The following is a 25,936-nucleotide window of genomic DNA, read 5'->3' as shown; positions in this document are numbered from 1 at the left end:
TTTTGATGGGTGACCTTACCTCCTCACCCTTCCACCTGCCTCCTCTCTCTTCCATGCTTCACCCTCCTTCTCTCCTGAACATGATGTATCGCTGTACACCCAGAGAGAAGAAATATGATGGTTTAATCGTATCAGTAGGCAATTAGTCCTCCACCCCTGCCCTGTGTAATGCAGATTTATTCACATTAATAAGACCAGACCTTCATGGCTGACTGCCTTTAGAAAAGACCCCTTTCCATAAACAATAGCTGCCGTCCCCTTGGGTGGGACCCAGTATTTGACCCATGATGAACTCCTGACCAGAGCTGCCATGTCCCCCTGACTCAGTGCAGTGACACTCTCGATTGTGACCCACAGACAGCGAGAGCGAGAGACAGACTGAAAGTTTGACCCAGACACACTGGAATGCAAATATGGGGATCTGGTGAGATTATCCTGCCGGCTTAAATATCCATGGTGCTTCTGTGTGCGAGTCACCCCTGCCAGAGAGGCCTGGTCAAAGAGATAGGTGCCTTTTTTCTTTTAATGTTGCAAAATGTAGTTTCACTGGAACTGATTTATTATTATTTTACTTTTTTTATTTATTTTTGGCACTACAGTACGTTCGGTGGGGGCTCAAACAGAGTGCAGTGGTGAAAGATATACTGTTCTCTAATCTTATCATCTCTTTTGTGTGTATGCAGTCCTAAACCGGGTGCCTCATAACTACGTTTGCACCTTATCCTTACATTCTCACTCTCTTTCTCTTTCTCCTTCTCCCTCCCTGCCACATTGAGATGGTTGAATGGAAATTATTCAGAAATGAAAAGTCCAGGGTTCCGTGGCTCTTTGTCAAACCATATCTGTTCGACTCAGAGAAGAAATAGTAGCAACTGGGGCACACATTTCTTAACTTTGCTGAAAAGCCGTTTGTTATTTAGGCAGTGTAAGCACTGTCTTTCTTTAGCTTGCAGCGGACTCCTATATGAATGTAGCAATGTTCTTCCCTGTAAACAATGAGGGCCAGTGTCTTGAGTTCATATTCTTTATTTAATTTTTTTTAAAACCTGCATTTGCCCTTGTATTTTCCCCGCTAACATTCTATACAGGGTTGCCGAGCATCACCATATGGAGCAGGACCAGATTTGCGAAATCCATTTATCTCCAGGGGCGGATCAAAGTGCCTCAGGGCTACATGACATTTTATTATAAGGTGCCTTCATGGTTGACTTCAGCTTTACTGTTTGTTCTTTAAGTGCTTCTGAAAGTCTTTGAAAGGTCTAGGTCTTCCCCAGTCATGTTCTATAAACTCAGGGGCTTTTTTGTCATGGATGGCTGGATGGAGAATGAATTGGATTTATAAGTAGTAATTTTGCTTAATTGTGCTAATATTTTTGAGCAACATGGGCACACCTCTTTGACAAACATTTAGTGTAAATTGATATTGGGGATGTTCTTGTTTTTGCTTCGCACATTCTCAGTGGCACGGGACATTAAAAATGTCCTTCTCGAAATCCTTCCCTCCTGTTCCGTGTTGTCCCTGCTCAATCACAGGTAGCAGTGGAACCTGGGACTTCTCTGTAAGCCTGGTGTCACTCTCCCAGAGCCTGAAGACAGCAAAGAGAGGAAGGGGATTTGTCTTCCTTTCCCCTTCACTTATCTCTTTTGTTTGTCCTGCTTTCCATAGATGAGCAGCAGCCCTCCATTCTCTTCTCAAGCGAAACTAAGTGCTGCCGCTACTCTCGACCTGCCGGCTCCAAATTGGCAGCCTGACCTTCTTTTTCTTCCTCGGGCGTCTGCACAAAGTCATACCTCTACCATGGGGGAAAAAATGCAATTAAGAGGTGACATAAACACTGAGCACCCGTTGTAGCCTTGCCCAGGAAGAAGGAGGGGGCAAGGCGGCTGCCATTGTGACACGCATGCATAGATATTGGTCTATTAATTGGGCTTTACGCATTGCAGGTTGACATCAGGGTGAACAGAAACGATAGAAAACAGTGCGTCTGACTCGGTCTCACTGAATGAGCCTTGACAGGGGAGTGGTGTCTACCTTTGACCTGGCTTGTGTTCACATTAAGTGAAACTGCTCCCTGACCTTTTGTTTTGATTTGTTGTAGGCAATTATCACCTAATGTTCCTGATCTGATGACAAAAACAGAATATGGAAAGCAGGGATGCAAATGATAAGCACTGTCGTCCTCACTGGTATAATGATACCTTGAAGTTACTTAAACTACAACTTTTTTTTTCCTTGATAAAATCCTTTATAAAATATTTGGTCATATTATGAAATAGTTTACATGTCCAACAAGTTTTAAATAAATGATAATACATTGTGGAATGTATAGAATTTACTGGACAGCATCATGAAAGGAAATACATAACACATTTAAAACAAAACCTAATGCATTATTGCAGTAATTAAAAGTGTATTGGCCAGTGCCAATCAAAATATAATAGGCTAACTAATGTGTTCAAAATTATTGATACAGTACAAAGACATCCTGTCACTTTGATTGAGTTTAATAACTTAAGAAACTCTACAAGTAACATATAAATTACCCTCAGTTAAAACACAATAACCTTTTTCGTAATGTGATAATATAATATCCTGCAGTTTTTATTTCAGTTGTACTGGAAGCCCATTAAGACAGTCACTGAGGGAGAGTGGTGTTTAATTGCCAGCTTAGGTTTGTGACATTTGAAACGGCGCATCAAATCTGGCCCAAAGTCCAAAAGGTGTTGTGAGGGAGGGAGTAATTACTCTGGTGTCTCCTGGCACGGGTTTAATAAGAGACAAGGTGATAAAAGCGGGCACAAGCTCACTGACACATTTAAATGCAACACACAAACGTAGACAGAGCAATCAAATACTTTTTTGCTTCTACCATGGTGAGTTTGAAACCTTTTGGCAGTTTTCTTTACCCATCCTTGAAGTATTTGCTTTAATTTTGTCCTGAATAAAAATGACACAAAACCTCGTAGTTAGCCAAATGTTCATTTAAGCATGGTTAACCTGTGGTCCCAAGCTTACATTTATCTTCAACTCTAAGAACCTAAAGTGCTGCTAGCATCTAATTGTATCTGCTATATTCTCTACATGTTATTAACTTACCTTCGTTTGACCTCTTCAGAGGCCCTCTCTAAGAGTGATCTATCTGCTTAGTTACTGTAGGCTTGTAAACAGCCCACCGCTCCACCATGTCTGTGCTTACCATGTTTGTACAGTTGATGAGTCGTTTCCCTGGCCCTCTCCTCAGGGTTGTTTGGCTTTCAGACCCCTGACAGAGGAAAGGAAACCCCATTGGGGGAACATGAAGCATTACAGGTTGAATGAAATTCTCTCTGAACACTCCAAAGCTCTCTTCATCTCCACAAGCTCTTGGGAAAAAAGCTGCAGAAAAAGGTCTAAAACCAGATGCTAATCTAGCAGCACTGAAAAAGCATTTTTCCCCTTTTTACCCAAGAGAGAAAACACTTTAAAAGAAGCCCAGCGTGATAGGCCAACATAATGAGCCAACACTGGCTGATATTAGGAAGTTCATTCATAGAGTAGCACTAGAAGATGGTTTAGTGCAGGATGTTATCTTAATGGCACAACATGATAAATGATGCGGAGGATAGTAGGAGATAGTTAGGAAATATGTTGTATTATTTTTTCCAGCACAAGGAGCAGTAACATGTTTTGCAAATCTGTGTGCTTTTGTTGTGTGCTGACATATAAAGAATAATATGTGCTCACAAACGTCAGATAAACAGAATGAAATGAAACTGTGTGATACCCTTTGCTCATGGTTTATAATTAGCCCAGTAAGCATGATATAATATGCTTCAATATCTGTATTGTAGTTAAGTAATAGAACATCACTCATACACAGGGCCATCTAATGATAAGTTATGAGTCCTACTTAAATGCTTTAGAGGGTCTGTGTGTGTGCGGGTGTGTAAGTTATTGCAGGGTCTCAAACAGGGGCTAGTGGCTCAGTAAATGATGGCAGTGGGGTTGGCTTCCTCCACTGGGGTCATCACTCCTTGGGAAGCCAGATAGGTAATTCATACACCTTAGCTACATCAGGGGGGGGGGGTCACTGCCTTTTTCCCATTTATCACACCACTTCTATTCCTAAAACCCCCCCTCCCCACTGGTTTGCTCTCAGATAAACTGTTGCATTTATACAGAGAGACGAGTAGTGCAGTGTGCGGAGATACACAGCCCTCAGTATTTAGTTTGAGTCACAGAATAATTCCTCTTATTAACCAAATGGTGTCCTCTAGGTATCGCACCGCAGAACTGTGAGTGTAGGCCGGCAGGTCCGGACAATGTTCTAATTTGAATTTGCTGGTTTGCTGATGTTCATTTGCAAAGTGGTGTTGCGGACCTGCACCTTGCTCGGGGTAATCATTAGCACGAGAGGACAACTTAGTATTCTGCTCAGCCGAGGCTCTGACATAGAAGGGTCCCTGGCTTCTGTTTCTATTAGTGTCTAGGCCTGCGGCTGCACAGCCAACACTTCAATGAGCGCTTTCTCAACGCGTGGCCATTTCTCTGCTGCAGTTGCTGCCCTTGTAGCTCTGTGGCTTAGGGATATAAATGTGACACTGGAGAACACCCGTAGTATTCTCATGCCCTACCCTTCTTTCTTTTTTCTTCTCTACTCCACACACGATTTCACATCCAATTTTCCATCGCCCGGTGACGCCCATTACCCTAAGACCCCCAGCTACTGCAGGATCACTGGACTCCCCTGTGAGTGTGTCTGCGTTTGTGTATTTGTGTGTATGTGTGTGTTCTCTTATTGATCAGGGTTGTGTCTGTGGGCTCCTGCTGCTTTTATCACTGCAGTGTTGAGGCTGGGGAGGAGGGAGTGTGGAACATAGCATAGAGAGCCCCAGGACAGTGTGTGTGTGAGTGTGTGTGTGTGTAGTTGCGCGCATGGGACAGTATTCACAGTGGGATTTCAGTTATAGCTTTTTCTCTAAGGTCTTATGTTTGCAGCAAGCACAACCATTTGCAAAGTTAAACAGGCAATCATTTCCGCCTATTGTAACAGTCCAGCAGGAGAAGGGTAACAAGGTAATTCATGAGGAATTAAAGTCAGTATACACAGGAGTGTCTAATGTGAAAAAACAAGACCACTTCTATATTTGTCTTTGAATTAGTATCTGTTCTTATGAGCGATTAAAATGTGATGTATGTGAAATCGATTTTATGGACGCCCCTGAAACACTCCAGTTTATTTTCAGAGAAAGAAAATAGGCAAAATGAGTTCAAGGGAGGGAAAGACTGGCCATGATGAAACCAAGGGAATGTGGTGTATTTCATATTAACGAGAAGTACGGTACTTGCAGCTAAAAATGTAGCGGCCTTATTTTACTCAGAGCAAAGTGAAGGTGAAGCAAGGAGAATTCATCCTTATTTTCCACCTTTCCTACCTTCTTTATCTACAGTACTGTAGTTATCTGCTCAGTGGGTGTGGATAGGACTCTTATGATGGATTGCACTACTGGTCCTCTTGAGTGCATGCATGTGAATAAATGGCTGCAGTGTGTGCATGTTCCTCCCCTTCTCTCCCTCTACCCTCCATCTGCATGTCTTTTTTTCTTTCCTTTTTCCACAAAGTTCTCCTTACTACACCTCTCCATCCGTTTCTCTGCTTTTTTTGGACATGTGTGCAGAAATGTATGCTGGGACACGCGTATATCCACATATGGCTACCCACACAGACGTGCAAACACACTCAGCAGAACGGCTAACACTAACACCATTCCTCCGTGGCCACAGTGATTAATTACTTTTTTACAAAGCAAATAGAGTCCGGATCAATCTTTTCTCCGTGTTCGTGTGATGTGCTGTCACCAGTAATTGTCAAACTCTGTGTTGTATGAAATGAGGGCCACTTTCACCTCTTCCTGGTCCTAAGCTAACCATACTTTAGCTTACATTTGATATGCTCTTGCTCTCCTTGCTTCCATGGCTTCACTCTCCCCTTCTTTCCCATCTTCCTCTATATCTTCAGCTTCTTTCCTTGTGATGCAATCCCTTCCTTTGGACCCATAGTGGTTTTCAATATAGCTGTGAGATAAGTGGTCATGTGATCTAATTGTACCTGGTTTAGTGGCTGCCTTATGCTTTAATGCAGCATATATAAAACTCTAGCATCATGCCTCTTGCCATCAATGCATACTAATTGGCATCGCTCTGCCAAGCTGATCAAACACCATTAATCTATTTGTAGTATATATTTGTATCTAAATGAGATAATTAATACATTCCGCTACTACAGCCAGCTGGATGTGGTGAGCCCCATTGATTGTTGGCACCGACAGTATGACTCATAGCCGTGAGCAAGTGTTTTTATTTGGCTTGCTGTGTGTGTGTGTGTGTGTGTGTTTGCCTGTGTGTGTTTGCCTGTGTGTGTTTGCCTGTGTGTGTGTGTGTGTGTGTGTTTGCCTGTGTGTTTGCCTGCGGTGGATTACTTCTACATTAAGACCAGTTGCCCGAGGACTTTTGACTAACACATTTACTTTTTGTTGAACATATTAAGTGTCCACAGGTGGTACGTAAACCTGTTCACTTTATGGAATTACTGGACAGGCCATCGAGTCGCGCAGCGTGCATAGACATAGATATCAAAGCCAGGGAAATACAGCTAACATGATTAGCAGGCGGATGCTATTAATGATGCATGGTGATGGCCAAAGAACACCAAGGGAACTTGCTGTTTAATGAGCTAATACAGAGACTGTGCAGATGAGTAACAGGACCACTCAGTGTTATCAGAGGCAGAAACGTCCCCTCCGTAGAAATATGCCAATTAGCCCCTGCATGCATTTCCAAACATTTAGACTACCTATGTTGCAAATGTATTATCTTTTCAATTTACACACGGCATCTATTGCACGTCTGTCCGTCCTGGGAGAGGGATCCCTCCTCTGTTGCTCTCCCTGAGGTTTCTCCCATTTTTCCCTTTAAACTGTGGGTTTTCTTCGGAAGTTTTTCCTTGTACGATGTGAGGGTCTAAGGACAGAGGGTGTCGTATTGTCATACTGATATTTTGTACAAACTGTAAAGTCCACTGAGACAAATGTAACATTTGTGATATTGGGCTATATAAATAAACATTGATTGATTTATTGCTATGGGAGTTGACTGTCAGAATTTCAGTCTAAAATAGTAAGTAGTTGTTGCATGTGCATTACCAGCTTTGTGCTTGTTAAAATGTGCGGCTGCAGTGAGTGTTTTCTTTCCTCTGTGGGTGTAATCATTCCTGTGAAAATGAAAATACTGTTAAGCTCAACTACATGACAGATAATTCTCAGTAGGAAAGCAGCCCTGAACCACTATCTTCATTAATAATGAAAAGTCCACACTGATCCACTCATAATGGTCCTTTTTTACAGCTTCTCATATTTTCCCTTTGCCAGCGATGTGCTGGACCATGTCATATATATGATAAGTAGAGGAGCCTGTCCACGTGGGACTCATCACACACTTAAATTGGTGCAGCATGGAGTTCATATCGCAGTGTGGACGAGGGGGAATTAGCAAGTCTATATATAAACCCCTGCCGCATGTGTTGTGAATTAAAGTGCATTTATCTGGTAATCGCTGGGGAGATCTCCGTGTGCACAAGCATGGCAAAGCAGTGGCGCTCCACAACAGCCCAGTATAATGATGCCGCTATTGCACTGGGAAATGGAAAGGAGAAACAGGTCATACACAATAAAGAGCTCTGATAGCCTGGAAGGCAGCAGACATAGATAGTGAACTAGGAAGGAATACCAAGAGGCATCTCTATTTGTCCTTCATGCTAACCTATAGCTTTCTTTCTCGACCTCATCCTCTGTCTTCCCAACTCTTCCTAACTTTAAGATTATGCTAACCCTTTGGGTTACATCATTATTGTGTTTCCTCATCCTGCCCCCTTCTCTCTCTCCAGTCTTCTCAGGCCTTATCTGAGATTGAACTTGCCTTTTACTCAATCATGTATGACTCCTTACTTGCAGAATCAAAAGCAGAAGGGTATCATGCCATGCTTTTCATTACAGCTCTCCATAAAGGCCCACTGTGAGTCTTTTGAAGTATAGCAGGGCAGCTCGAGAGAAGCCACTCTGTCAGGCGGCCTGTGCTGCTGACTCTTGTTTGATGAAGCAACTTCCCACCAAGACCAGAGCAACCTAATGATCCCAACACAAGTGCTGACACTGGCAAGAAGCTGTGTGTACTGTGTGAGGAAAGTCATGATTTGGTGGATCTTGTCTCTTTTTGGGATCTCCAAACTCAGCAGGCAATGATAACCAATCCCATAAAACACCTCAGGCTCTCAAACACTTATTTCCCTTGGCAGCCAATGTTACACACCACTCTGAACAGCTCTCACTTTGTAAAGGCTAAGTACATAGTTTGTAAAAATATGTTGCATTTTTTTTTTACAGGGGCCTCTGCCTCTCACTAGAAATTCAATACATCAGATGGCAGCAATGTTTGAGAAGTGAAGCTCAGAGACGATGTGAGAGGGTCAGTTGGACATGACTACCTATCCTAATGGCTAATGGAGATGCCTGGTTTCCCCATGTTGAGAACATGTGTCTCTCAGCCAGTGTTTACTAAGAGGAGGGTATTTTTCAGCCATGCTTGAGTTCACTGTCAAAGCTAATTAAGGGAGTACAAATGAAGATGGAGGATGTGGTGCCTCAGGAAAGGAGAGTACAGCACTGGGGCCAAGTAGCCCTTTCTGTCTGCACTGTAGGGCTAAACACATCAGGGACACATATGGTCAGGGCTGCTCATTCAATTGGCTTTTGCATAATCAGTACCTTCAAATAACGAAAGGATAGTAGTAGTTATTGTGATTTGTTTTCAATGTTCTAATGATTGATAGGAAGGTCTGTTGTGTCAATTATCCGCAGAAATTGGTGCTCCATAATTGATAACACTTTTTGGTATCAAAAAAAGAAAGAAAAATGTAAGCCTTGTAGGTATATTGTGATAAAGCCTTTTATGGCCACCTCTTGTCTCGTCAGGAAGGAAAGCACTTCTACAGTGTAGAGTTTTTTTCAGGTTCACCATCTGGCCTTGATTGATTAAAGCTCCTTTAAGTAATTAATGCCTACTTTAATTGAGAGTCAGCCCCTGTGGCTGTCGGTTTCGTTGCGCAAAACTCAGACAGAGGCGAGCCAAGGATCTAGTGGAGAGGGGTGCGGAAATCTGTTTAGCACCCTGACCCTCTCAGCCTCACAACTCAAGACTCTTAAGATGCTAATGAGAATACAAGTATGCTAGCTTCATCCATGTGACAAATCAGGCTATAAATCATAGAGCAACAGTGTGACATGTTTTTTTTCTTACATTGGAATTAACATGCTTGGAGTTAGCTACAGGCATATTGCCATTTTATCTGTTGGTTTCTCACTTTCCATTGGTTTGTTCCCTTTGTGAAAACCCTCAGTTATGGTGGACATGCACGTAGCGGAAAGCAAATTGAATTCCCTTTGCCAAACAGTGTATTGTGACAGCATGTCTCTCCACGACCCCACATCTTGCTTCCATTGTGCTGTTTCATCTGTTTGTGATAAATGAGAAATATCACTTTTTCCCTTCCATTTCACTTCAACTGTCACAATGGATGTGCACACCATGACACTTCCCAGATCACAAACCATGACCTTCTTTATTGAAGCTTCTCTTTGTCTTGTAGTTATTGTTTTTATAAAGCGTTAAACCATCCCCCCAGTGAGATAATACAAAACACAGTGAATACAGAGTGCTCAGCATTGATTCCACATACCTGACTATGACCTTTTCGAATCTGAAGTCCGACGCTGGTTGCCAGTTTGATGTGAGCCGGCTAATCGATCCCTCGCAGCCACGAGAGAGTACTAAAATGTCTCTCACGCTGAAGTCTCTACCAGGCATTCTGGATTTTACCTGGGTCTTATTGTCGCCACTCACTGAATAATAAAACATTTACCCTTTAATTGCCGGCTCCACAAAGAAAGATCAGTTTAATTTGCTCTCATTAAAGCCATCTAATCTAATGGGCTAATTAAGGGCTTCTGATGGACCAGCAATCACCAGTCTACAACGCCCTTAGGGAGGTATACATCAATGCATCATTAATATTTTATTGTGTATACCTACATGCAGATTGTAATGTGCTTCCATTTGACTTGCTACGTGGATGTGGAGTATGTTGTTAACATACAATCTTGTCATGGGGGGCTCCACAAAAGCCATCCTGGTCAGCATATTGGACATAGCAAAATCCTGAAAATGCAACATTTTTCATCGATTGGCTGGATTAATGCAGAAATCGCTCATTCTGTGTGAGGAAAAATGAGGCTGTCACTGTTTTCTCTCCACTGACACAACACATACACACAGATAAACACACTCACGATCGATGTAGGTCAGGGGTGGTTGCTGGTCTAGGGTTTGGGGTTATTAGATTGGGGAGAAGGTAATAGACAGGCAGCTGTGTCATGATTCTATCCCAGTGACCCCGGGGCCAGAGGTGTATGTCTGGCCCGAAGCGAGGGGTGTGATGCCCCCACCGCAGCCTCTGTGAGGACCGACCTCAGACCTTTTCTGTCCTGGGGGAAAGAGACCTCTACCTTCAGAGAGGCAACAGAAGATGGGTAGCAACTCACTGCCTTGGCTTGAGAAAAGTACTTTTATACTGTGGCTTTCAGCTTGTCAAGTTGAAGGGCAGAAGGCCCAAAGCAGCAATCATTCCATTTGACTTTTTTTTCCTAGGTGTTCCTAGCTAATTTGTCATGGCCGACAGTTATCCTTGGATATTAAATTAAGCAGTTGACATTTTGTGTACCCTGCGAATCGACTGTGTCACCTTGAAAGTGCAGAGGCAGAGATTTGCAAGGGATGGCGGAGGCACACGTCTGAAACCCTGGCCGACACATGACATTTCTGGGTCACATTGGAAACCACGACAACGGCACCTATAGTTAAAGAGCTAAGAAACGGAGGAATAAAGGCAGCAATCCCTTTGTTCCTGTCACACCATTAGTTTTAATCTGATCCCGGCATTCTTGCCTGTGTGGAAAGCTGATTTCAAGTCATACAGCTTTGTTTGAGATGGATGGGTGGTTTTCTTGAAGGGTTATTGATGTATTTTTCTTCAGTTTGTATTTGTGTCTGTGTGTGTGTGTGCAGAGTGTTTGCAGCCCGCTGTCCCTATTTGATGGTCTGATTTGGGTTCCATTATGTCGGCAGCGGGGTTTCTGTTGAGAGTTGTCGCATTGGCACCAACTGCTCTGTGGGTGATCAGAAACCATCTGCAGCAGGCATACCCTATCACACCACAGCAGCGAAGGGTGTGGCTCGATCTCAACGGAGTTTACGCGGCTTCTATTGATTTCCACATTTGAGAGTATCTCTATTATTGTTGATCACCGATCAGGACACAGCAAGCCTTACAAGTCCTTGGGCTACTGGAGCACAGCTGGAGCAGACAGTTCAATGACAGGCAGCCTGAAATGTGGGCAAGGAGTTATGCTGTTTGTTTAGAGAGAATTGATCGTTTGAGATTGTTTGTTTAAAATTGTACAACTCTTAAAGTGTGGCAGGAAACAGATCCAGCTGTCTGTAAATACACAGACTACATGGGCGGGTTACTGTGCCCTTAATACAAATTATTTTATAAATGACCATGCAATTTAACTTCTTGCTAGAGATGACAGATTCAGGATAGGGTAAACAAATAAGTCTTAGTATGCGTTTTGACTTGGAAGCACTTTACACATCGCATGGTGCAACTTAGGGAAATGAACTTAGCTATAGGAAACATGTATAGGCTCTTGGATATATAAAACAACCTCTTGACACAACATCTGTGGAAGACCTTTCATTTTTGTCAGCATTTATTCTTTTTTTATTTTAAACGGTTAAAAAATAAACCTTTTCAATACACTCGATTGTGTATCAGGCAGGATCTTGAGTGTGCACATAGCCCAACAGTATACAGTGGGGCAAAAAAGTATTTAGTCAGCCACCAATTGTGCAAGTTCTCCCACTTAAAAAGATGAGAGAGGCCTGTAATTTTCATCCTAGGTATACTTCAACTATGAGAGACAAAATGAGAAAAGAAAATCCAGAAAATCACATTGTCTGAATTTATTTGCAAATTATGGTGGAAAATAAGTATTTGGTCAATAACGAAAGTTCATCTCAATACTTTGTTATATACCCTTTGTTGGCAATGACAGAGGTCAAACGTTTTCTGTAAGTCTTCACAAGGTTTTCACACACCGTTGCTGGTATTTTGGCCCATTCCTCCATGCAGATCTCCTCTAGAGCAGTGATGTTTTGGGGCTCTCGCTGGGCAACACAGACTTTCAACTCCCTCCAAAGATTTTCTATGGGGTTGAGATCTGGAGACTGGCTAGGCCACTCCAGGACCTTGAAATGCTTCTTACGAAGCCACTCCTTCGTTGCCCGGGCGGTGTGTTTTGGGATCATTGTCATGCTGAAAGACCCAGCCACGTTTCATCTTCAATGCCCTTGCTGATGGAAGGAGGTTGTCACTCAAAATCTCACGATACATGGCCCCATTCATTCTTTCCTTTACACGGATCAGTCGTCCTGGTCCCTTTGCAGAAAAACAGCCCCAAAGCATGATGTTTCCACCCCCATGTTTCACAGTAGGTATGGTGTTCTTTGGATGCAACTCAGCATTCTTTCTCCTCCAAACACGTCTAGTTGAGTTTTTACCAAAAAGTTCTATTTTGGTTTCATCTGACCATATGACATTCTCCCAATCCTCTTCTGGATCATCTAAATGCTCTCTAGCAAACTTCAGACGGGCCTGGACATGTACTGGCTTAAGCAGGGGGACATGTCTGGCACTGCAGGATTTGAGTCCCTGGCGACGTAGTGTGTTACTGATGGTAGCCTTTGTTACTTTGGTCCCAGCTCTCTGCAGGTCATTGACTAGGTCCCCCCGTGTGGTTCTGGGATTTTTGCTCACCGTTCTTGTGATCATTTTGACCCTACGGGGTGAGATCTTGCGTGGAGCCCCAGATCGAGGGAGATTATCAGTGGTCTTGTATGTCTTCCATTTTCTAATAATTGCTCCCACAGTTGATTTCTTCACACCAAGCTGCTTACCTATTGCAGATTCAGTCTTCCCAGCCTGGTACAGGTCTACAATTTTGTTTCTGGTGTCCTTTGACAGCTCTTTGGTCTTGGCCATAGTGGAGTTTGGAGTGTGACTGTTTGAGGTTGTGGACAGGTGTCTTTTATACTAATAACGAGTTCAAACAGGTGCCATTAATACAGTTAACAAGTGGAGGACAGAGGAGGCTCTTAAAGAAGAAGTTACAGGTCTGTGAGAGCCAGAAATCTTGTTTGTTTGTAGGTGACCAAATACTTATTTTACTGAGGAATTTACCAATTAATTCATTAAAAATCCTACAATGTGATTTCCTGGATTCTTTCCCCCCATTCTGTCTCTCATAGTTGAAGTGTACCTAGGATGAAAATTACAGGCCTCTCTCATCTTTTTAAGTGGGAGAACTTGCACAATTTCTGGCTGACTAAATACTTTTTTGCCCCACTGTATCTACCTTGCCATATGCCAAACCATACTCCTGTTGTTTATATCCATTTAGCACATCTATTCAATTTTCAATTAATTCTTCCACTAAGCCTGTTAGCCCCAGAACTAGAACAAGGATAGACAAGTGCAAACAGCAGACTTGCCCCGGGGGTTGAGGACACCCCCGGGGCTACAGGGTACTGAAGAGGAGCCTAAGAAGGAGGCAAGGACATATGTGGAGACATTAATCTGCTAACAGGAAAGGAGCATCTAACAGCTGCGTCCTGCCGCCAAACTCCCCAATCTTAATCTTGTCAACTTTCTGTTTAGCTGCTCGGACTTTGGGTCTTATTGTGAACCACAGCGCTGTCACTGAAAGAAAAGCGCCCAATGTATTATAGTATGTGTGTTGTTAGAGAAAAGGGAGTGTATGCGACTGTGCATGAGCATGTGTGGAGAATGTTGGAGCCCCGTAGTGTGTAGCACAGTGTACCAGTGTGAATAACTTCTTCTTTGCATCATTTCCCTCTTCAAGCATAAAAACATGAATATTTAAAACTACATCAAACAAGCATTCATGAAATATTTAAATGTTCGAGAAACAAAAAAAGCTTTTATCCTCTCTCTTATTCGTATGTGTTTTCTAGCCTCTCTCTTTCTCTCCCTCTCGATTTTCCTCACACATGCGCACTAGCACTCTCAGATTTTACCCACGGGTGACAACGACAAACCTTCGCACTCGATCCACTCTTCTGTGGTATCAGCACATTGCTGCTTTAAATAGAGGAGGCAGCAATGCAAGAAGGATCAATAATTTACCCTGGATTGAATTTCAAGCTAAACACATGTTTTTTAAGTTTTAGTTTGTGGGTGTCATGTTTTACAAGATAGCTAACAGATGCATCACATTTCAGGAGAGAACTGAGTCATTCGCTAAAATGCATCCTGTTTAGGAAGATAGTTTTTTGCGAAGAGAATAATCACCGACTTGGAGCATAATGTAACATGTTGATAGGGCAAAGATAATTTGTGGAGCCCTGTATTTTTCCTGTAATTCACACCCCCCTCCTTCCACTGTATCTCTATCTCTCTCTCTGCCTAGTTAAGAGAGGCTATGCTAATCACTGAAGCAGCAGCTCCAAGCAAATGCTGCTGTGTTTTTAGAAAAGGTCCTGTCAAGTGTGAATTAAGAAAATAGGTTGTGTAGGGGATAGTGTTGTCACGATACCAACATTTTGGTTCCGATACCGATACCAAGTCAAGAATTGCGATTCCGATTCTTTTTCGATACTTTTCTTAAAAAAAGGGAAACAGTCTTAAATGTAATTAATTATTGTGCTTTATTTCACACCAGAACCAGAACCATAACACAAACTTTTAAACAATGAGAACAATAAACAAAATAAATGACAATAATTCGTATTAAATAAAATTAAGCATCATCTCAAACAACTTTTTTGTTTTATAAAATATAATTGTTTTTATATTTTATTAACATTTAATAGTACAGTAATATAAATAATTATTGACAAAATGTATATTGCAGATGTTAGCCACATTGGTAAGTTAGCTAAAAAGATAGCCATATTAGACAGTTATCAATGCTTAGCCAAGTTCATGATGTGTTGGCTCCCTTGGTTTGCAGGGATCTAAAACATTTCTCACAGACAGGCCTCGTGGTGTCCGTAGGCTTGCCCTCACTGTCAGAGATATAGCTCAAATACTTCCAAATTTAGCTTATGGCGTCTTTGTTGTCAACAAGCCGAGGCGCAGCGGCAGTTGCACTCCCACTTGCTGCCATGCTTCTCGTTTTCTCACATGCTCTGGCAGCTAGCGCGTGGCCGCGTGCACGAGAGAGGGGAGGGACTTAGAACGTGCTTGAGAGGGGCACGGCTGCAGGGCAGGCACGGCTGCAGGGCAGGCACGGCTGCAGGGCAGGCACGGCTGCAGGGCAGGCACGGCTGCAGGGCAGGCACGGCTGCAGGGCAGGCACGGCTGCAGGGCAGGCACGGCTGCAGGGCAGGCACGGCTGCAGGGCAGGCACGGCTGCAGGGCAGGCACGGCTGCAGGGCAGGCACGGCTGCAGGGCAGGCACGGCTGCAGGGCAGGCACGGCTGCAGGGCAAGGAGTGGAAGCAGAGCACTGAACACACACGGCTCTTATTAAAACGGCGCTTTCTCACCGGAGTACTTTTCCCCGTCATTCTTAAAGTACCGATACTAATGAAACGGTGGAATCGTACCGTTTTTAACGGCAGGGTATCGCGGTACCTTTCAAGTATCGGTACCACCGTGCAACACTAGTAGGGGAGGGGTACAATCTTGCTCTCTACTCTCCCACAATGCCTTATGCCAATAGCATAGCCAACCTTTTGATGTTATATCTGCAAATCTGCATATTTGGTGCTTCCTTATGCTAGCATTCATCTATAATGTAAATTCCACTGAGCCCACTGTTTTATAGGAATATTGGTTGAATTGACTGTTGGATTAAATGTGTTATGGCTTTGTGAAGCTACATGATGTGTGTTGAAGGCTCTAAGAGATTAATGGAAGAAAAAGAATCCTATAAGGCTATACGGCACATTAATTCTGTCATTTCTACCGTGCCTCTTTCTTTTATGCATTTATTCTTGTGCTTGTGTTTGCAGTATTTGAATGCACTCTCCACACAGTCTATTCGTTTAGCCTTATGTAAAACAGCATATATGGTAAAATAAAGGGATTAAAGGAGATGGCATTTTTGTTGGAATATTTTTGTCCTCTCTTTTCCTCTTTGTGTTCTCAGTTAGGGCACGCTGTTCAAAAGAATAGAAGAAAGATCACTGGGTGAGCAGTCATATTGTAGGCTAAATCTAATCAAAGGGAGAAGTGCTTTTAAATGTCTTTTGTTCCCTCAGGCAAAACGTTTGTGGGCCTCCCTACTCCAGCCAGTACGTCCTGCCCAAACTCCACTGCCACTAGATGCAATTAATATTGAGCGGATACCCTGGCCTGCACTCCCCTCATATAATAACAGTGTTAGAACAAAGGTTAATGCTTTGAATCTAATCTCGGTCCTCGTCATTTTCAATGGAGTTGTGATGCAAGGGAAGGGAGATAGAAATGAGGAGGGGGGCAGCAGGTCTGGAGAGAGATTGGTAGTCAGTGGGGGGCTCAGACGGAAGACAAATTAATTTACTGGTCTCTATAATTCAATGTCATGTCTCATTTTCTTTAATCCTCCCCGCCTTTTTTTCACTGCCGAGCTGTGCTAACAGAGAAGCTTGGGAAGACTAATGAAAAGGCCTCTTAGATGCTAATAGCCAAATTAGCCCTGGTGTCACTTTTGGAACTGTGAGTGGAGCGACTGTCGGCTCAGTGAAGAGGTAGGACCAAACAGCTGCCTGGACTGCATGTTATACACCGGCAAAATAAAACATTGAGTTGAAAAGTTAGGGCACTTAAATGTTACACATATTTTGTTGTTTCGTTGCCACACACCATTCTCGCCCTTTATTCTCCCTTATTCTCGGCTGCTGAAATCAGGCTTTTCTGACACACAAACCCAGATACGGACTAGTCTGGTGTCTCTGGGGGGATTTAGTGGTTTGGATCGTGAGTTATGAGTTGGATATTGTTCCATTTTCTCTTTGCTGCTTTTAAAACTGGACCCAGACTCAGGTTTATCAAGTCACTAAGATTATTTTCTGATCAGGCTTCAGACACAAAAACATGAGTCACAAACTTGCTTGGATAAAACATCTATTTTCTCTGCCGAGTCCAAAGGAAAAATAACGTATTGATGGGGCTTTGGATCCCAGAGACAGCGTCTGTTTTAATTTTCAATCTGAAGAATGTTCCAAGACAATTTAGTCTCTCACAGAAAGATACAGTATGTCAGCACTGCGTGCAGTTTATATCTCAGTTGTGCTGAATTATTATACTCACAACAATGTGACTCTCTCCGCTCTGTGAAAAACAGACTGGATGACAAATGTAGTTAATTTCTGTCTGTTTGAAGAGTTTTTCACATTCCAGACACATCTGATGTAAAAATATGGCAAAAACAGACTCCGGCCAGTTGTGTTATTATTTTACAACTTTTACAAAGGGAATGAACAATCTGAAGAATGTATGGGTGTTGTTTTTATTGAGCTACAAACGACTTGAGTAAGTAGCTCTCTCTCATCTCCTTTTTTTTTCTTTCTTTTTACTTTCTTTCTCACACAGCCCAAGAGAAAACCAAGTTCTGTACTGCTTTGCACTTTACTCCCACAGCGAAAAGGAACAATATCAAAGAGAAAAACAAAAGAGAAGGCAGCCAGCCAGCCAATATCTGCATTTATGTAAAAACATATAATCCAATTAACACATACAAAAAAACAGTGATCGCTCTATTAATGGAATACAAAGGAGAGAGGGGTGCCATGTTCAGAAAACTACTCATGTGGAGAAAATGCAAATGGCGTGAAATGAGTGTGTCTGGTAATGTGTTTGTATAAAGCTGCATGCTGTGGCACTAGACAGGAGACTGATGACTCTTACCTTTCTCTCTCTACAGGCATACTTCCGACAGGGTGTTGCCCTTCAGTACCTTGGTCGCCATGCCGACGCACTGGCCGCCTTCGCCTCCGGGCTGGCCCAAGACCCCAAGAGCCTGCAGCTGCTGGTGGGCATGATAGAAGCCGCCATGAAGTCGCCGTTACGAGGTGAGTTGTAATTGATTTAATTAATGTATGTGTCAATCAATTGTCTTAAAAATATGTCTGGGTTTTTTACTGAGTATATATTTGTTTAGGTTAACCAACTACCAAGTAGAGTACCTCCCTTTCATTGTAATCGTTAGATCCTTAAAGTCATAAAAAGATGTGCTTGAAGCCAAATCCAGAGTCCAGATTTCCCCTCTCCATTCTTTTGATTTACGTGGGATTTGCCTTGAAGCTGCAGATTGGAGGCGCTTTATCCAGTTCTCTTTAAACATCCATGGTCTCAAGCCCCCAGGAAGTGCGCTCGGCATTGAAGCACATTTTCATAGTGGCCAAACAATGACGCTACAACTTCCGTGCCATTGGGCCCAAACATTATTTTTCCAAATGACTGGAGAATCTGCGTATATTTTAGTTTGAGGTAAACCAAATACCGAGTCAGACACTTGAATAGCCCTTCTTTCAATCACTAGGTCCTACGTGTTGTTACATGTGCTTAAAGCTTTAAACCACAGTTCCAGAGTCATTTGAATGACCTGAGACCAGACATGATTCTGACGTGAGGGAGCGGATTGGAGACGGGGCCAAAGGAAAATGAAAGTGCGCATCCATATTGGCCCAATGAATGCGGAAGATTGCAAGAAGGTCTCGGGAAGATACCGGTATTTCTGTATTCAAGAGTCAGGCCATTTAGCTTTAGGCACCACTGAACAACTTTCATAGAAATGAACAGGGCGCCGCCTCCAACGCTTTATCTAGTTCTCTTGATAAATCTATGGTGTGTCTGGGTGTCACTGTCTCTCTGCTTCACCATCTCCACCTGTTTTTGCTGCTGTCTCTGAAATAATCCTCACTCTGTCAGTCAATAAGCCTGTTGTGGTGACTTTACCTGTCAGGTTTTTTACCCTTTCAGCAGACAGGCCATCTCTCTATCTGTCTGTGTTTCTGTCTTTGTGACTGACTGTCAGTGTCAAGTACTTACCTCGGGAATTTGAGGCCTGACGCACATGTTATTGTCAAACGGGCTGTATTCACACTCACAGATAGCCCTGTTTATCTAATGAGCATCCAACACTAATGCTATTGTCTGTGTGTGCCCATGTATAAGCCTTTTTCCTCAAGCTGAGTGGATTTGTAAGTAGTGCATTCAAGCCAAGACTGTAACTAAAATGCGTTCTTTCTGTTTAACATTAATATCTGTTGTATCAGCCGAATGCAGTGACCTGATTGTCCATGAGTAATCAGTATGGGCCAGCCTAATGAGCCTCAAAATAAACCTATCAACAATTTTGGTTCAGATGACCACTGCAGAGAATGTAATATTCTTCAGATCTGGATGGCACCGGCTGCCAAATTAGACCGAGTCATCCTGCAGTCTTGCTTTGTCATCGTCTCTTCACCACTGTGCTGAAACTGCGTATGGGAAAAAATGCCTGGTTTTATAATCCAAAATTTGCTGAACTGAACAATGAGATGAGCAGCTCTGAAGGGCTTTGTTTGGTGAGGAATCTGTTTCCCTTTGATTGAAAATAATATTCTTGTGCAAATGCAGAAGGAAAACAGAATAAAGAAAAATGGGCCCATCTGAGCGGCATTGATTGTATAATCCTGACACTGGAGCCAAAACAGGAAAAGGGTTTGGGTGCAAGCCCAGAGCTGAGCATCATGGACCAGAATGGGTCCTCTCTGTAGGGCAAGACCAACATTCAGCCCAAGCTATTTAATCTCTTAATTGTTTACCCTATTTCCCACGGTGCAAAGCAACCAGCAGAGAACCTAATCCAAGGTGTGTCGAGGAGAGGTAGCTAGGTCAAAGGATTAAGAGCAGTGATCCTCTCACAGGGGCTCCTGGCACAGTGGGACGATAATCAATGTTACGCCAGCAAACAGGGAGGATAATCAGTGTTACTCAGCCAAGGTCCCCTGATAAGTAAAAGGTAGGCGAGCAGTGCTTTCTTTCCTTAAAGGAGGAGGAGTGCCACGTTCCTGCCAGTGTTTGTCGACCACATACTCATCCCAGAATTCACCTTGATTGGCTGAGCCACCGAATGAATTACAGTTGCCATGCTAATGCCAAAGTTTAGAACATTTCCTTTAACACCTTGAGCCAAAATATGGCTATAAGTCCATTTACATAAAGTCATTGTACTCGGCTGGTTTTAACCTTCTTGTTATGGGTTGTAACTACATTGCAATTACATTAAAAGAAAAGTGTAATCCATTTGTAATTACACTTTTATCTCTTTATAGCAGTTCTGCAAACACAACATTATTCCCATATGTGTGTAGACTTAATGTTGCCTCCATATTGCCAAGAAAGAACTGATTGTATCTAGCTGTGATTGCAGTGTTCACTTATCTCTGTCCTTATCTTACCGAAAAACATCTCCCACACACTGTGATGTTTACAGTCCCCACGAAGAGCACCTTTGTGTTTATTTTCTGCCACAGAGCAAAGGGATGCATCTGAAGACAGACGTACCAAATGAGCAAATAAATAAATCAGAAGGACAAATAATAAACCTCAGATAACTTTATCAAGGCATATTTCTTCAAGGACACAGTGTGAAACAATTCATCAAAGCTTGCCTTGTTTCGACAGTAAGGTTAACAATTATATGTAGAATGCCCCAATTCTTAGAGTGTCATATACAATTCAACCCAGACACACACTGCCACTCCTGATTACATAGATGAAGGTTTCTTCTCATTATTTTAGAGTCAAGCAGCTGTTGTGCTCTCATGCGATTCAAACTGTATCTTCCATAACAAAGGGGCTCTCACACTGGTGGAAACTGCTGCAGTATTTTCTTACTGTACTGTATCTGTCTCCCTGACTGCCACCTCCAAAAATCCCCTGCAGCGATATTATCCCCAATTTGTTAACATTGTCCATCTGGATCATTGGATGAGCTGTGGGAAATCAGCGTCTCACAATTTTATATATTGGAATCTTTGTTTCATTATGCATGGTATCACAGGGGCAATTGTTTTACCATTCATCCTGCTCTAGTTCTGTCTCTCATTTAGCTGCTTTGGGCCAAAAAGACTGCAAAGGGTCCATTAGTCGTTAATTATCGGATTGTTTTCCACATGTGCTTACTGAAAAGCTTTTCTTTCTTTCAAAGATCCCTACAGATAAACCATAGAGGAGATGGTTCCCATCGTGGCAGTTATTGATCCTGGCTGGATAATTTCCCATTAAAAACATTGTCCTTAAACTGGAGGATTTGGTGCCTGTGTTCATTAGCATCTGTCCTACTGAGAAGCCTTTGAGCAAAAGTGCTTTTGATTATTAAAACATAAGCACAAGAGGGGCCGTTATTTAACTTTCTCCGACACTTAACCCCCCTGGAGACGACATGAAAGGGGAGAATTTGATGGATCATTTAATTATGACATTATTACTTATGGATAAGGGGGATAATGTCTCATATTTATTTAATGGTCATCAGATCCAATAAAAAGACCAAAACGTACAATGAATTGATTCTTCTTACACCAGAGTCTGTGTAGCCAAAACCTAATAAGGCATGTACCATAAGCTCCCATAGTCCAATACTATAAACAAATATATCCATATATGTTTTCCACAACATTTGCACTGTTTATATGTGTTTCTATCAAATGGCCATTGCCGTTTATGAAAACAAGGTTAAGTCACTTTCTAAAAACCTCATAGCCCAACTTTTTTAGGGAAGCTATCAATCCCCGTTTTCAGTGTAGTTTGTGGAACACTAGCAAATACAGGAGAGAGAGTGCATCAAATGTGTTTTTATTTACATGAGATTTAAACTCTTTGACGTATTGCAGGTATTTTCGTATATGAGAATATTGTCATTACAGTGAGGTGTGGTCCTGGTTGCATAAGCTTAAAAGCCTCTCTGAAAAGAGGCAAGAGGAGAAAGATGAGGCTTAAAAACACTCTGTTATGAATTTCTGTTAGCAGTGTGCATATCAATGAGGTGAAGTTGTAATTCTTGCTTCATATCTTGATACAGTAAAGACTTTAGCATTTGACTTGTGTGTCCGGTGTGTGTACTGTATGTGTGTGCGTGCCTGTTTATGTGTGTGAAACAGCACGAGCCGATGTTGTCATAACAACCTGCTTATAAATGCAGCAGCCATGACACCTTTTAAAAAAAGGATTCTCCCCGTGTTTTGATTTATGACTCGACTCTCGGTGTCACTATGAAGGCAATTACAAGCTATGAATGGATATTATATGCACGCACTGACTCCGTAAGCACGACATTATGCCAAGTGCTGGAACAGAAGCATTGCTCTTGAAAGAGCATCATCAGTTATGCTTTGGAGTGCTTGTGTGAGGAAGCATCTCATATTGTGTGTGTGTGTGTGTTTCTGTGTCTAGGTGATTTAGAGTCTGCGTGTTTCTATTAACTATTGTGGTTATTCACTTGTTTTGCCTAAATGTTTCTCTGAACAAATGAAAGATGTGGTTTATGAAAGCTTGTGCCTTATGCTGCTTTTTAGACCACACACACAGCTTGTACAGGCACATTTTACACCATGTATCTTCTCTTAAGAGCTTTGACCTAATTAGTAGCAATCCTGCTCAAAATATTTGCAAATACAGGGCCATGAGAATTAAGTATCCCCCAGATACCCTCCTATATTTTACAGTACATGAATGCAAATATAAACTGACACACAAATGCATCAATAGACACACTCACACACAGTTGGGCATGCCCCCCCTTCCTGTTGTTCGATGTTGGTGTCTGCCAGAGGGCTTTGTAATCTGGAGGGGCTGTGGATCCCAAATCCCGCGTGGCCCACCATTGATTTATGTCATTGTGTGCATTTTCAGCCTCTTCAAAGGTCACCTTGTGTGTCTCCTTTGCTCTGCATTCCTCTGCTGCTGCTACTGTTGAGCATTAGCTGCATTAGTTTACCCTCACTCTTTAAACTCGATCTCGAAACCCACTCAGCCCTCTCTCAGTATTCCTCTCAAACAACCATATCAGCTGTCACGGAGAGAGGGAATGGAATTTGTGGTTTCTAAAGACAGTTGCCCACAATGGTCTAAACTTGTGGAATTTCTATACACTGTTGTTGGAAATTGCCTCAGATTACCCCAGTGGAGGGAACAGAAAATGCTTGATATCTTGTTTCAATGTCAAATTGTCAGTAAAAGCCGCCACTCAGCCAAACTCCAGCGTAAGCTTATCCAGGCAAAACACAACAACAACTCAAGAAAAGTAGAATTCAGATAAACATGTAACACAGTGAATATGGTAAAAGTCAGATATTGTTGTCAGTCACCACATCAGTACAAGGTTATGTTTTCACATTTTCTGGGGCCTGTTTCTCATATCCGTCTTACTCATGTCCTTCCTGTGCAGAGTCTCTGGAGCCCACCTATCAGCAGCTGCAAAAGATGAAGCTGGACAAAAGTCCCTTTGTGGTGGTGTCTGTGATTGGCCAGGAGCTGCTGACAGCGAGCCACCACACAGCCTCTGTTGTGGTGCTGGAAGCCGCTTTGAAGATCGGCACATGCAGCCTCAAGCTCCGCGGGCTCCGTCTTCTCCGCCCTCTAGCAGCGCCCACTGGTCCCTGGGGCAACACAGAGAAGAGCACTGGCTACATGCAAGCAGGACCTGGAGGTGGCCAAGACCTTAGGTAAGAGGCATGAACTGGGAAATAAGGATTATAAATGTAAATTAGTGCTTCAAATGATGATTCTTTTTTTCTTAAAAGTGCAGAACACACATTCCCAGAGCCAAAATTACCCTCTTAAAGATACTTGATTCATCCAACAGTAGAAAAATCTAATTGTATGTAATGTACAGAGATAAAGAACACATTGGCCGCTGTAAAGCTCAGTGGTTACTACTGTTTAGAATCTGGCCTGTTCCCTTTTTGCGCGTCATTCACTCTATCTCCCCCTTTCATAACTGTCACTCTCCAATAATATAATCTGGCCCCAATAAATCTTAAAAAAATAAAAAATAAACTCAAAGTAGCAAATCCACCACTTTACACCAGACAAAATTGTGGTTAAAATGTAATTTTTAACAGACATTGCTATTCTCAACAGGATGAATCCTGTCTTTTAATCCTGATACTGTCATCAGATCAGAATTTGATCCTATCACAGAGCGAAGTGAAGCGATAAGAAATACAAAAATTAGTTCATATTTTTGCCCTTTTCTATTTTTCTCCATTTGAGTCCACTGCTACCAAAATCTGAGCTAACTAAACTTTGCATCAGAATTGGCCCGTTTTTGGCCTAATAATAGATCTTACTAACTATATATGGGGATGCTGTGTGGGTGTACAGGAGATAAGGTATGAGAGAATAACAGTTAAGGAGGATAAAAGCTTAAGGTAATTTAGGAGTAAAAAAAACTACAGAGAGTAGCACAGACTGGCTCCACTGTTCTCACCCCCACACAGTTTGACACATGACTGGGCAGAGCAGCTGGAGATAAGGAGCTGTGGTTCTCAGGTGGAGCGCAGAGACTTGCGCTTTACTTTGGCCCTGTCTGTGGGGCCTCTCTGTCAAGCAGAAATAATAAGGCTTTCCCCTCTCACCCTCTGGAGCATTGAGATCAACACTACCAGCTGTCAGAGAAGCCGCTCTACTGTGGAGAACTTTTAACGGCCACTTTCCCTTTTAAGGGTGCAGTGGCATGTCAGTGGCATATATGTGGTTCATCACATCACCGTTCAACAGTGGCAGTGGGAATATGTGAAACAAACACCAGTTGCTCTGTAATTTCGTAGGCTGTACTGTAAAAATGCTTTGTTGGCTATTTGGTTTCATCTCTTTTGGTTTTCCCTCTTCAGGTGACCAAACAGGGGAATGCCGCGCTCATGGCAATCTGGGCTCGGCATTCTTCTCCAAGGGAAACTACCGCGAAGCGCTGACCAACCATCGCAACCAGCTGGTTCTGGCCATGAAGCTGAAGGACAGAGAGGTAGATAGCACACACTTGAAAGCAGTTTTTAAATGGTTAGAGCAGGCAGACTGTCATAGCAGAGGACAATGAGTTGAGGTTAAAAAGTGTTTTTTTCTGAGTCTCTTATCATGTTGTAGGTGTGGGATTGTGCTATGCCCAGCATTCCTCTGTTCTGTATGTTTAGAGGGTATCTGAAGGAGGAGTCTGAAGGACACAGAGATGCTGCTGCTCTTTGTCTATTTAAAAACACGGGTGTCAAGTTGGTCCCGAGAACAGATGAAGGTGATGGGGGGAGGAGAGAGAGTGAGGCAGTCGAAGGAACGGCCAACAGGATAGCCTTAGCAGCTGCTTCACCTTATTATCAATGCAAACCATTTATGCAGATATTATGCAGATGTTTATCTGGTCCGTGTAGCAGTAAGTCTGGGGCTTTGTAACATACGCCTGTTTTGGAATGCAATTTACACAGATTAATGTGTTTGAATATGGGGCAGAGAGAGGAAGAAGAGTGGGAGGGAAAGAAGAAAATGAAGGAGAGGGAGGGGAATTACTTAGACGGACTGATCCATTTTTTCTTGACTGTCTGGTGCCCTCTTTCTCTCCTCACTCTGTCTCAGACTTCTTTCTTTCTCCCTCTCTGTCTCTCTCTCTGCCCGACCTCTGTGGTCATTGTTTGTGGGGGAGACAGGTGCTTGTTCCAACACAATTCCCGTCAAACGAGGAGAAGAATGGCGTCCGTTTCCCCTTCATTCCTTATCCTCCACAGCAGGCTGGCAGCCCTGCTT

The 25,936-nt window shown here is 42.8% G+C and overlaps 1 protein-coding gene across 1 annotated transcript in view; it reads left to right on the top strand.

Moving 5' to 3' along the window:
• LOC117543928 (tetratricopeptide repeat protein 28-like) overlaps nt 1-25,936 on the top strand; it is a 174,364-nt gene that overhangs the window by 87,401 nt on the left and 61,027 nt on the right. The window contains 4 exon segments of the mRNA XM_034212592.1: nt 18,081-18,228; nt 23,592-23,839; nt 23,841-23,868; nt 25,039-25,169. Coding sequence (XP_034068483.1) covers nt 18,081-18,228; nt 23,592-23,839; nt 23,841-23,868; nt 25,039-25,169 — 555 coding nt within the window.

This window comes from Gymnodraco acuticeps, unplaced genomic scaffold, assembly GCF_902827175.1.
Source record: "Gymnodraco acuticeps unplaced genomic scaffold, fGymAcu1.1, whole genome shotgun sequence".
Lineage (NCBI taxonomy): Eukaryota > Metazoa > Chordata > Actinopteri > Perciformes > Bathydraconidae > Gymnodraco > Gymnodraco acuticeps.
The sequence above is the reverse complement of the archived record's forward strand: the minus strand, read 5'-3'. Positions and strand labels throughout refer to the sequence as shown.